The following is a 13,882-nucleotide window of genomic DNA, read 5'->3' as shown; positions in this document are numbered from 1 at the left end:
AAAGGAATAATAGACAATTGAATAAATGTAAAATAGTGAGTTTTGACTTTTCAACCTATCAGTAACAATCAGTTCATTTTACTTAGTTAAGAGCAGTTAACCGTCTTTGTCTTTGCTATTTAAAAAAGAAAGGAAAAGAAAATAGAGTAGAAATTTTATGAGACCAATATGGAAGGAACTGTATGTTAGTTTAAAAAATGACATTTCATGGAGTTTTATAAAGGAATGGTTATTTAAAATTTGCACAGTAAAAGACCTAGATTGATTTTTCATGTGCTTTGAAACTCTGTATTTATGAAACTGCATGACATAAAAGTTCGTTGATTTTGTTACTGAAGATTTTCTTTTCTACATAAAAGTCAGTTTTATTAAGGAACTTGGACATTTTCAATGCCATTTTATATTATATTAAGTAGAGATGATCATGACTTATTTTTGCAAAACTGATAAAATTTTTCTGTATGATACACATTCTGTGTTAAAATAAAATTCTAAAGATGGTCTACTGATAATATTAATTTAGTATTTATTTATTTGGCACTTTGAATTTACAAGCCCCTTTTAACAAATATTATCTCATTTTGTTCTTACATCTAGAGGTAAAATTGAGAGGTAAATATTACAATTATCCCATTTTATAGTTGTAGGAACTAAGGCAGACTGAGGTTAACATAATAGCTAATATTTACATTGACCCTATTTTTTGAAAAGCATTGTAATGAATGCTTTACAATTATTCTTCTTATTTGATTCTCATGGCTATCCTCAGAGGTCTGTATACTTATCTTCCTCATTTTACAGATGAGGAGATGGAAGCAAACTGAAGTTAAAGGATCTGCCCAAGGTCAATCAGTCAATCAGTATCTTGAGTCCAAAACTCCTCCCACTGGGCCACTAGGGTGACTTTTTGCAGGATTGGGAGGAGATGGGGTCTCCTGCTTCCCATTGTCAGGGTCACAAGGTTTAATTAGATCTATTGCTGATTTGAAGGCTGCTCAGATTCTTTTTTGCTTCTATTAATTAGGGTAATTTTCCTATGCACATATTGAGAATTTATTGATTTGTAACATATTGAAAATCCTTCTTTATGAAAGAAGTTTTTAATTGCAAAATGTTGATATTACTAACATTCTTTCATTCTAAAGATTAGCACGATCATTTGGTTTATTTATCTGTTTTTCTTTTCTCCTAAAATCTTTTGAATTAACCTGAAGGAGAAAAACCCTGAACATATTTTCATTTATGGTTCTAGCCTAACTGCCAGATATTCATGGTCAAATCCATACAAATGAATTTCATTATTTTTTTTATTCCAATAGTACTAACTCACAATACTTCTTGCTTGTTCCTGGAATTTATGGCACTGTTTCATTGTTGAAAGCTTTTTAAAAATTTCAGTCATGATACAGCTTGAATTCTCTTTTACGAAAAAAAATACCTTGGTGGGTATACTTACATGAAAGACAAAATGATTTAAAGAAAGTCCAGTTGTCAGCACTGTTTAAGTGAACACTGAGATGACATTAAAATTAATAATCAAGTAATCTTTCCTTATATTTAACATAGTAGTAGACACAGAGTTGGCATTGTACATGCTATATAATTTCCCCAAAAATGATTTAATCCATGGTTTTAGTTGTTATAACTAAACATTATTAGAATCGGTTCTTTGATTTTTGACCTTGAAAAAGTTGCATCTTGAAAATCACCTTTTGTCTGAAAAGTGACAAGTATGTTTTACTTGTCTTTACTTTTTTTTTTTTTTCTTTCAGTAAATCATTATCAGTGCTTGGGTTTTTTTATTGATTTTTAATTATGTATCATAGAATGAGCTCTTAAAACTTATCTATTTTAATTCTCTAATGTTATAAATGAGGAAATTATGACCCAAGGAGATAGAATGACCTGTCATTTTCATGTAATTAGTGATAAGAACACAACCCATAGGCCCTTATTCATTACATTATGCTAGACATGTTTGTGTACATCTTTGCAAAACAAAAAAAAATTCATTTTATGACTCCTGGGCAAGAATAATTTTATTCTAATCTGGCAAATTTATATACTTTAGAAGCTCTCTTCAAGTGAGAATATGAAAAAATTTGTACCTTGATTGGCAGAGGTTAGGCAATAAGTTAGTAAATTCCATTGATTTTATAATTCCTGTAGACAGGATAGGAAAAAATGACTTCCTGACTGAATATGATTCCCAATTTTTTGAGCATTGTTGTGCCCAATTACTATAAAATTGAAATCTATTCAATAAATGTTTAGAGTTCCTGTTGTATTGAGTATAGTGGGGATGAAAAGTTCATGACCAAGTAAGAGATAGAAAAGATTATAGATGTTAAAATGGACAAATTTAGTTTTATAAAATTAGGAAATTTTAAACTTACAAAATTAACTTAAAAGAAAGCAAATAGATTATTGGGAAAAAGATCTCAGCAAATTTCTCTAATAAAGTTCTGATATAATATATGTATATTATAATCTCTATATTTCTATTAGATATAATATATGTGTTTATTATATAACATCTATATCTATAGATATAAATATATTGAGCTGATTTAAGCCTTTCTGAAAAAAATCTCTAATCAAGCAAACAATTCTCAAAGAGAAATTCAAGCTTTATACAGCCATATTGGGAAGAAAAAAATTCTCTGAATCATTTATAATCAAAGAAATGTAAATTAACTCTTAGTTTCCATTATTTTACCAATTCAAGGCACAAACCAAAAAAAGTATGATAATTCTTGTAGAGATTTAGGGAGAAAAAGCACACTAGTATGTTGTTAGTAGAATTTTGGATTGGTCTGGCATTCTAGAAAGCAATTCGAAATCCTACCACAAAAGTCAAAAGTATCATTTTTGATTGTGTGACTTTTGAGGTAATGATATCACTACTAGGCCTCTGCCTCAAAGAAATGAAAGGAGAAGAGGAAGGGACCTATTATGTACTTTTTGGGAGGTCGATGCTATTATTATTATTCCCCTTTTACAATAGAAGAAACAAGACAAACGGAAGTTAAATTACTAGTCTAGGACCACATTAGTTAATTTAATGTCTGAGGCTAGTTTTAAACTCATATCTTTCTGACTCCCAAGTCCAGGCCTCTATCCACGGTACTTCCATCTGCCGTAGATGAAAACAAGAGCAAAAAGAATCATATGCAGAAAAAATCCTCAGCTCCTTTTGTGGTAGCAATGAATTATAAATTAAGACTGAACTCATTAATTGGGAAATGACTGAACCAATTATGATACATGAATGAAATAGATTTTATGTACTATAAAAATGACAAAAGGGACAGTTTTACTGAAAATTGGGAAAAACTTATATGATGAAAAGCATAAAATGAGCAGAACCTAGAGTGCAATTATATAATAATAATTTTAAGGAAAAAAATCTAAGAAAAGAAATAAGACATCTGATCAGTTCATTTACTAGCCACAATAATTCAGTATTAATTATAAAATATGTACTTACCTCCTTATATAGAGGTGATGAATTCAAGGCCTAATATAAAGCAGGCATTTTTGGATACAGCCAATGTATAGATTTGAGAGAGTGATTTTTTTTTCCCATTTCTTTAGTGGGAGGGGTTAGAGAAATAAAGGAGACTACCAATGATGTTTAAAAAAAAATTAAAAATAAAAAAGGTCAATGAAGTATTTTCCCCCATTTAATAGTATTTTATTTTTCCCAATTATGTGTAAAGATAGTTTTCAACATTAATTTCTCTAATATTTGGGGTTCCAATTTTTTTCTCTCTCCCTTTCTTCTCTTCCACCTCCCCAAGATGGCAAGCAACCTGATATTGGTTATATATGTACAATAATTTGAAAATATTTCCAAATTAGTTATGTTGTGAAAGAAAAATCAAACAAATGGGGAAAAACTATGAAAAGGAAAAAAAATCCCCAAAGTGAAAATAACATGCTAGTGAAGCATGTGAAGTTTTAAAAGATGAGATGAGATGAGAACAGAAGGAACATCAGTAGGAAACAAAGTGGGAAGCTTTGAAAATAACATGTTAAATTTGTTATAAGAGGAAAAAAGTTACACAAAATATAAATTAAGGCTTTTATATTCATTCCTTTTTTTCTTTTTCTGTTTTGTATATGGAAAGTCACCTTTTTTTTTATCACGATTGAAATTTTGTAAAATGGAATTTTTTTATATAATGGATAGGAGACGTATAAAGCCTGCAAACAAGTAGACCAATTAAGAAGTTATAAAAATAGCTTAAGTAGAAGTGCTGAAGCCTTGTAGTAACATAATGATTAGATAGGTAGAGAGAAGTGATTGAAGGTTGAACTGAGAAACATTGACAATTGGTAGCAAGGAAAGAGGTAGCAAGGGAAGAGGAAAGATTCAAGGGTAGTGGTACCCCTAAGAAGAAAGGAAAATGGGTAGAAAGATGGATTTAATTAAAAAAAAATCTTTCAACCAAATCAGATGAGGTGACTCTTATTCTTGCAAACTTGAACAAATATTGAAGTATATACATATATGTGTTTATGAAATTATGAATATATTTGAGAAATTTGCTATAAGGATTTTTTCCTTATATTTTAACTATTGTTTCATTTGTAACTTTAGTTGTACTGGTTTTGTATGAAAATTTTTAAATTTCATGTCATCAAAATTGTCTATTTTATTTTCAGTGCTTTTCTGTTCTTTATTTGGTCATGAATACCTCCCCTAATTCTAGATCTGAACTAATTCTTCTTTGTTCCTTTAGTTTATTTAAAATATATTTTTATATCAAGCCATATATTCATATGGAGTGCATCTTGAAATATATGATAGACAATATGGATACATCACAATTTATGGTGTTGGCATATAATCTAATTTCTGTAATATGCTTTCTGGTTACCCAGAACAGTTTTGTGAGTCCCTACCCAGGTATATGGGGTCCTTGTTTCTAGAAAATACTTAACCACAAGGTTCATTTACTTTTGCATTTCACATACTTAACCTATATAAATCAAACTCTATTTTTTTAAACTAGCATCAGATTGTTTTTATTGTTATTGTTGTTGTTGGCTTTGTTAAATAATTTAAAGTCTGATTTGCCAATTTCCTTCCCACTTTTGTTCATTCTTTCCCTTGAGATTGTTTCTCCAAATGAATTTTATTTTTTTTCCATTTCTATAAAGTAACCCTTTGGTAATTTGCTTGATATGTAGTTGATGAGTAAATTAATTAGATAGTCATTTTTGGTATATTGACTCCCATCATTCATATGCACATAACATTTTTCCAGTTATTTAAATCTCACATTATTTCTGTAATAAGTGTATGTGGTTTTTGTTGTTGTTCAACAGTAAGTTCAACTCTCTATGACTTCATTTGGGATTTTCTTAGTGAAGATAGGGAGGAGTTTGCCATTGAGGAAATTGAAACAAATAAGGTTAAGTAACTTGCCCAGACTCACACAGCTAATAAGTGTCTAAGATAGAATTTGAACTCAGTGCCTGGCTCAGTACTCTATCCACTGTGCCAACTAATTGTATGTGATTTAAGGAGTTTAAGAAGGAGGAGGGTACCTGAAGACATTTGTTTGCCACAATGAAGCTTTTCCAAATAGTATCATTTAACAGGATATGAGAGGTTGTTTGTGATGATACTATTCCTGCATCAACATATGCTGATAGTTCATATAATCAATAAGAAATATTTTAATTATGTTTGGTATACCCTTTTTAAGAAGGTAAGGGAATCTATACTGTGTCATATAAAGATTTCCATAAAAATGGGTAAAAGTATTCCAGTTCATTAACTTATAGCTACCTAGAGTCTATCTTTGTTACCTCTTTCATAGCTGACCCTATTCAACTGATCAACAACTCATTTCCCAGGAGTTCTAGATAGGTAAGGTCTCAGTGCATACTAATTTACAAGTAAATTTTTGATCTGATATTATTCTAAATATTCTTCATTAGCTAAAAGTAATGAAATAGTTTAAATTTATAGTTAATGAAAATTGAATATTAATTCTTAGGTTATGTGCAGCAATCCAAGAAGCTGACCAACTAAAAATAGAAAAAGCTAATCTAGAAAAACAGACCAAAGATCTTCAAGTAAAATGTGTTGGCTTAGAAAATGAGAAGTATGAAGCAATTCTAAGAGCCAGGGACAGCATGCAGCTCTTAGAAGAAGCTAACCTTCAGAAAAATCAGGTAAGAAAACACACACACACACACACACACACACACACACACACACACACACACACATTTGAAAATAAAAAAATAGGTTAACTTTTAATGATGGGATGAAAATTAAGTTCACTAACAAAATCAGAATTTAAAAATGAAAGCAGGTATCTTTTGAAAGGCAATCTTTTTGTTTGTTTATTTTGATATTGAAAAACTCATTAATTCAAACAGTTAACTGGAATTTTTCTTTTAATATTTCCACTTTTAGGGCAAAGATTCAAATAAAAAGAAAAATCTATCAGGAATTTAGTTTTTTATTTTTTTTTAAATTCAGACTGTGTTCTGAGGATTGTTATGGTATTTAGTCCTTTCTTGTGTACCTCCTTCTTTAGTATTCCTCAGTACTGAAGCATGCTGCAAAATTTTTTATCACCTAAAGAATTTTTTAAAAATATTTTTCATTCTAAAATGTTTTAGACCACTTTGGGGACATACTAAGATTGTTATTAACAAGGAATGAATCAAAAATTTTATTTTTGCTTGATCCTCAGTGAGAAAACAAGCAACATTATACCCATTATACATGTGGGTATATATTATTTTCAGTGAGTGAGGGAGAAAAAAGAGAAAACTGAAAATAAAAATTCTCATATTCCTAGAAAATTATAAACTAGTAGGAAATTTATTAAAAATGCCTTTGTGCAAATGAGAATTGCATTAAGAAGATATTATTTAAATGATTGATGTCAGAGTATTACTTTATCAAATACTTAATAGATCTAAGCAAATTACCATTAGCTAGACTATTAAAAATTAAAATTTGCTAATTGGATGAATCAAGCCTAAAATATATATGTTAATATATATCAGATTAAAACTAGAAGACAATTAAATATAAGTGGATAACTTATATTTAATTTACTAGTTTGCAAAGCTGTTAAAATCAACATGTTAAAGAATATACAACAGGATTTTATTTTTAAGTTTTCTGCAGCACAGCTTTAACCATGTTTGATCCAAGTGTTGCTAATATGCTTTGTTGTTGTTGTTATTGTTGTTGTTTTTAAATGCCTGGTTCGGGGAAAAGAATACCAGTAATAATTCTTTTTTATTTATTTTTCTAAATATCATATATTTTTCTCTCATCTTATTGATAAAAAGATCAGTGTAGTTATTTCATATAAAGATAAATTAATTATAGCAAAAGAAGGCATGGCAATTATTTAAGTTATTTTGCCTAAGGCACAAAACACTGTGTAGAGTACTATTAGCCTCTATTTGACATTATATTCTTGAAAATCCACCTTTTAGAAAGTTTGTCCTTTTAAAAAAAACTGACATTAACGCTGTTGGAAATAATTAAACTAAATTATCTGTTTATGGAGGAGAGATAAGATATAGGTATCCAAATTTAAATATAGACTATAGCTTGTTAGAGGTACCAACAACTATGGTGAAAATCCAGAGGATGACAGAGATCATATTTTACTGAAAATCAAAGAAGTCTTCATAGAACAGATTGATCTTGAAAGATGAGTAGGTAGTTTAATATACTATTAATATAATTTAATATTTTTTTCTAAACAAATTTTAACATTCATTAAAAATTTTTAAGTTTGAAATTATCTTCTTCCCTCTTTTACTTTCTCCCTCCCTAAGATGGTAAACAATTTGAAGTTGGTTATATATGTGTAATCATGTAAAACATTTCTATATTACTCATCTTGTAAAAGAAGAAAATGATCAAAAGAAAAAAAAGTGAAAAAAAAAGAAAATTAAAATAGTGTGTTTTGATCTGTATTCAGACTAAATTGATTCTTTCTTTATATATGAATAGCTTTATTTTCATGAAATGTTTGAAATTTTCGTGCATTATCGTATCACTTGATGTAACTAAATCATTCATAGTTGTCATACAATGTTACTATTACTCTGTACCATGTTTTCCTGTTTTGGCTTAACTTCACTTTGCATTAGTTCATGATAAATCTTTCCAAATATTTCTGAAATCCTCCGACTCTTCATTTCTTATAGCACAATAGTATTCCATTAAATTTATATACCATAACTTGTTCAGCCATTCCCCAGTTGATGGGCATCCATTCAATCTCCAATTGTTTGCCTCCAGAATGGTTGGATCAGTTCATAACTCCACCAACAGTGTATTGGTGTATGGATAGGATTTCAGCACAAGAAATTGTGTTTCTATGCATTTATGTAAATGTCTAAGAGGTACAGAATACATTTCAGACATAAGAAATATATGAAAACAGGAAATGTGGGAAACTTGGAATAAGTTTGGTGAGCACTAAGTAAGCTAATTTGTCTGGAATATAGGAGATGTGAAATACAGTAAGTGGGCATTCACAGTGTAGGCAGTTATAAGAGGACCATGACATCAAGGAGGTGATGGCATGACATGCAAGTGAATTGGATTTGTGAGGGAAGACTATGCGAGGTCAGCTGCCCGACTTTCCCCTCTTCTGAACCCTCCTAAAATACCTTGGGGCTTACTGGCTAGATTTCTCTCTTAAGGACCAGGCTTTAATGAAAACCAATTTGATTCTAATTGGTCACCAATCCTATCCCTAGGCCAAGCTCCATTTGATCATTGTTTGGGTCCTGATTGACTCAGATTGAATGTAAATAGTTATTTCTGCTTTGGCCAGAAACCTGAGGATCTTCCTCTCCCAGATTCAATCATTCATTTATTTATTTAGATTTTTTGGACTAGAGAAAGATTCTCTGCTTTAATTGCTGCCTAGCCTTAATTACTGAATGGTTGGGTCCTCAGTCAAAACTCTATAATCTGATTGAAGCCATATTACTCAGGAGTCTGAGTGCTAGAGTAAAGAATTTGTGTTTACTTTAGAAATCCAATAAATTGCTTTGAAATGAAAAGTGATAAAAAGCTATGGGATCAGAATTGAAAGGGAAGTAAGAGGTCATTTAGTTTGGCCCTTTTACTGCTGAGACCAAATAAGATAAAGTGACTTTCTCATTATCAGTGATATGTATAAGGATGATTAAAATGGCAAAAACTAGAAAAATTGGAAGAAAAATAAAATTAAGTCAAGAAAACTTAAATAGGAGGCTGTTATAGTAGTCTGCACATAAGATGGTCTACCCAGATACAATAGAAGAAAGAAAAATGCAAATGCTATTTTTAAAATAGAAAAAGCTAGATTTATGTGATATTAAGTAAAGATGTAGTGGGTAAAAAGATGAAATGACTGAGAAAACAGAAGTCCAAGCTTCCAAGCTCTTTGATTTATTAAGCATTGCATGCTAGTTGCCTAATCAATTAGGATTAGACCCCTTCCTCAGTTTAGGACTGGACTCTGCATACAAGAGGAAAGAGACTTTACTATATTAAAAACAAATTGCGTCAATTAATTAAAAGGAAACAATACAACATTAGGTTATCTGAATTCTAATTGGATGAAAGATTGAGATTTACCAAATTGAGCAGGGGAGAGTGAACATATACAATTCCCCAAAATCAGCAAACGAAGTGTTCCCCCACTCCTCCCCAAGTATCTGTAAACAATCAAAATAACATAGAAATAATAACTGATTGATCTGTGTGGGGGGTAAGTTTGCAGATAAGATATATGGGTTGCTTGAAATACATTTTGAGAATGCTCCTTGCATCAGTCTTTGGGTCTAATTAGGTTTCTGGTCACCATAACCTAGATTTTTGATTAAGGGTCTCTAATAAGCAGGTAGGGGTACTCCAAGCTTTCTAGCCATGCAAAGATAGGTTCAAACAATACAATAATGTTTTTTTCCCCTGTTCCCACAATTGAATAACGTTTTCTCACAAGACAGAATTTGGACAAGACAGAACCATAATTGAATCTAAAGGGAACTGAGTTAGATCCAGAATTGAATCACATGATGGAATCAATGTGGTTTTAATCAGTTCCCATAATTAACCACTTGCTATCCTATTCCCTCAATTCCCTTAGATAAATAAAGGGGAATGAGAATCAAAGAAGACTGTTATGGTTCTTAGAGCAGTTAATCACTTTGTATTTATTTAAGTGCCTGTAGTTCTACCTATCTTTAAAACAATGGATATACATGCATAGAAGAGTTTATTTTGAGTGAATGTCCACTGGATCATAAGAGATGTTGATCTCTGTTCTGGGTTTATTGTAGACAGCTGGAAATCAAGAATTAAAAACTCAAGTTTTAGTCTTCATCAGTAAGTAATTATTGAATAGATTTCCGCCCATATTCTATTTTTGCCATTAATAGCACTTTTTATAATAATGTTATTGTCTTCTAAAGGCATTGCTTGAAGAGAAACAAAAAGAAGAAGATATTAAGAAAATGAAAGAAACAATTTCTCAACTTGTACAAGAGGCTGCTGTGCGAACCAGGAAAGAAGTAAGAGACTTGTAATTTTATTACTATTTTAGATAAAAATAGAAAAATACACACATTATAACTAAATATTGCATAATGCCCTAGCAAGAGTTTGTCAGAACAACTACATGCAGAATAAGTAGATAATTGCATTTTCAGTAAAAGTTTAATACATATTTTGCAGGAAGTTTGCTTGACTTGTGAGTATGTGAGTGTGTGTGTGTGTGTGTGTGTGTGTGTGTGTGTGCGCACGCACGCGTGCATGTGAGCACACGAGAGACAAAAGAAACACAGAGAAAGAGAAGAAAGAGAAGAGAAACAGATATACAAAAGAACATGGATATGAGATTTCTGGACCAAAGAGAGTACTAAAGAGTCTAAAAAAGAAACTAAAAGAAATTTGTAACCAGAATACTGAGACCCAATTATTTTTGCAGTATAATGAAGTAAAAACAGCGTTATTTTTGGATTCAGTGAACTTGGGTTCCAATCCAAGCTCTTCCATTTAAAAGCTTTGTAAAACAACTTAAAATTCAAGAGGCTTACCAGCCTAAATCATAATTGAAAGAAATCCTCACTATAACATTCTGAACAAGTAGTAATCAACTTCTGCTTAAAGACCTCCAAGAAGAGAAAACCTACTTCTTAAGGCAATTCATTCTACTTTTGGACAACACTTAATTGTTGGCTGCACACAAAAAAATCAGATCACAAGGGAAAAAACACTAGAAAGAAAAAAAATCAAGCAAACAACAACAAAAGAGGTAAAAATATACTGTGTTATGATGCACATTCAGTCTCCATAGTCTTCTCTCTGGATACAGATGACACTGTTCATCTATTGGAATTGCCTTGAATCACCTCATTGTTGAAAACAGCCAAGTCCATCACAGTTGATCATCACATAATCTCGTTGTACTATGTACAATGTTCTCTTAGTTCTGCTTGTTTTGCTCAGCATCAGTTCATGTTCAGTCTCTCCAGACCTTTCTAAAATCATCCTGTTGATCATTTCTTATAGAACAATAATATTCCATAACATTCATATGTCATAAATTATTCAGTCATTCCCCAACTGATGGGCATCCACTCAGTTTCCTTGATACTTAAAAAAGGGCTACTACAAACATTTTTGCACATGTAGGGTCCCTTTCTCTTTTTTATGATCTCTTTAGGATATAGACCCCAGTAAACACTTATCCTTCTTAACCTCTGGAGTTGACTCATCTTCTCATCCTGGATATGATCACTCTTTTTTCATGACTCTGCTCTTTCTTTGTAATGCTGCTAACTGTTCCTTCTAACAATTTTTGTTTTGTTTGGTTTGGTTTACTAGATCTTCATCCATATCATATCTATTAATGTGAATGCCCCTAAAGCTCTGTCCTGGCCTCTTTTCATTCTCTCTATACTAACTTGCTTGCTTGGGGATCTCCTAGGTTCCTGTGAGCTTCAGTTATCATTATCTATGCAAATAGTTCCCACATCTGCATACTCTTTTCTCTTAAACTTCAGTCCCCCATCTCTAATTGCTTATTGAACATTCGAAGTGGATATTATATAAGTATCTCAAACTCATTTCCAAAACATTATCTTCCCCCAACGAATCTTCACCTTTTTTCAGCTTTACTCTTTCCGTGGAGGGCACTGTTGTCTTCCCAGTCTTACAGATTTGCACCCATGGTATGTATTATCTCCAGTTCTTCCTCTCACCTCACAAATCCAATCATTTGCCAAATCTTTTTGTTTCTACCTCTTTATCTTACTTTATCCACTCACCACTCAGAGAATCACATCCCTAGTTTAGACTTTCTTCACCTTGTACCTGACTGATTTCTCTACTGCAAGTCTCTTCTCAGTGCAAAAGTGATTTTTCCTAAAGTTTAACTTCAATGGCTCTCCCTTCTTGGATCAGCTATAGGGTGCTCTCTTTGGCATTTAAGCCTTTCACAGCCTGACCTTTTCTATCTTTCCAGTCTTTTAAACACTTTATCCCCTTCCATGAACACTGTGGTTGAGCCATTTTGGCCTACTTGCTGTTGCTCTCGGGATACTCCATCTACTATTTCCATTCCTTCACACCGGTTGTTTCCCAACTTAAAATGTTCTTCTTACTGACCTTCAAGCTTTCAGAATCCCTGACTTACTTCAAAAATTAGGTCAAATGTTAACTCTCTGCAAGAGGTCTTTCCTGATTCCTTGTTTTGTTAATACCTTCATAGATTCAGAGATTGACAACTTGGAAAGGAATTTAGATTTCAACTAGTCCCCTCCTTTAAGAGATAAGGAAATGAGGCCAAGAGATTTTGAATTACTTGTCCAGTGTCACACAGTTTGTAATGATCTGAGGCTAAAGTTGTACCCAGTTTTTTTTTTTTTTTTACTTAATACTTAATAATAATAACTTAATAATTAATAACTTAATAATAAGTCTTAATACTGTCCATATGCCATGTTTCCAATCTACTTCTCTAATAATGATAATCTTTCATTCTCTCTGCGTATTTCTGTTATGTACCTATTTCATAAATATCCTTTCTTCCTCATTAAACTCTTTCATGACAGGATCTGTTTTTTGTTCTTTATTACATCACCAAAATTTAGATGAGTACCTGACCTAGTATATGTGTTAATTGATTAATTGATGTGTTTCCCGTGGCTGTACAGCACTGGCTTAATTTTTCTTCCTAACTGAAATAGTTTCACTTTGACTTCAAAATTTTATTCTTGGGCCTTTTTTATTTCTCCTGTCCTGACTTTTGTACAATTTTAGTCCATGGAAACTTGCCTACCCAACCTTCCTCTCAGCTGTTAGAAATCTGCTTTTCTAACTTCTAGTGTACATGTCAAAGTATGACTTTCCTGTTCTCTATTACAAACTATATATGGGAGTGGTAACTTCCTCCCACAGTTCCCATTGTTTCCATCCCAAGAATAAATTTCTTCTTGTAAGTAAGGATTGATTCTAATCTTGGATTTCCCATAGTTGATTCATCATACTTTTAAAGAATGAATTTTGCTTGCATTAAGGCAAATAAATCATTAACTGATCTGTTTCTAGCAAGAAGAGAGCTCTAACATATGTCTGGATAACATCTATCTCCTTACTACTAGATCCAAGCCCTGTTTCAGATTTATGATCTGTTCTTGTATCCCTCATTTTGTTTCTCTTTATGGACAGATGGTCTATCTGATGACAAAATTATCTCATTTTACTATACTCAAATGCTTCCCACTATACTTCTTAGACTTATTAGTGATGTCCTTAGCATATTAAAAATTATCATTAAAAAGGATTAAAATTTAAGATATTTGAAATTTTACATACAGATAAACT

At 31.5% G+C, this 13,882-nt stretch overlaps 1 protein-coding gene across 6 annotated transcripts in view; it reads left to right on the top strand.

Annotated features, from left to right (window-relative positions):
- Window positions 1-13,882, top strand: part of SCLT1 (sodium channel and clathrin linker 1) — a 180,681-nt gene that overhangs the window by 76,952 nt on the left and 89,847 nt on the right. For all 6 annotated transcript variants that reach the window (XM_031944089.1, XM_031944091.1, XM_031944094.1 and 3 more), the window contains 2 exons: window positions 6,015-6,192; window positions 10,468-10,566. In XM_031944089.1, coding sequence (XP_031799949.1) covers window positions 6,015-6,192; window positions 10,468-10,566 — 277 coding nt within the window. The remainder of the gene's footprint in view (window positions 1-6,014; window positions 6,193-10,467; window positions 10,567-13,882) is intronic.

This window comes from Sarcophilus harrisii, chromosome 6 (genome assembly GCF_902635505.1).
Source record: "Sarcophilus harrisii chromosome 6, mSarHar1.11, whole genome shotgun sequence".
NCBI classification, from domain to species: Eukaryota; Metazoa; Chordata; class Mammalia; order Dasyuromorphia; family Dasyuridae; genus Sarcophilus; species Sarcophilus harrisii.
This window is presented reverse-complemented; position numbering and strand designations above follow the sequence as displayed.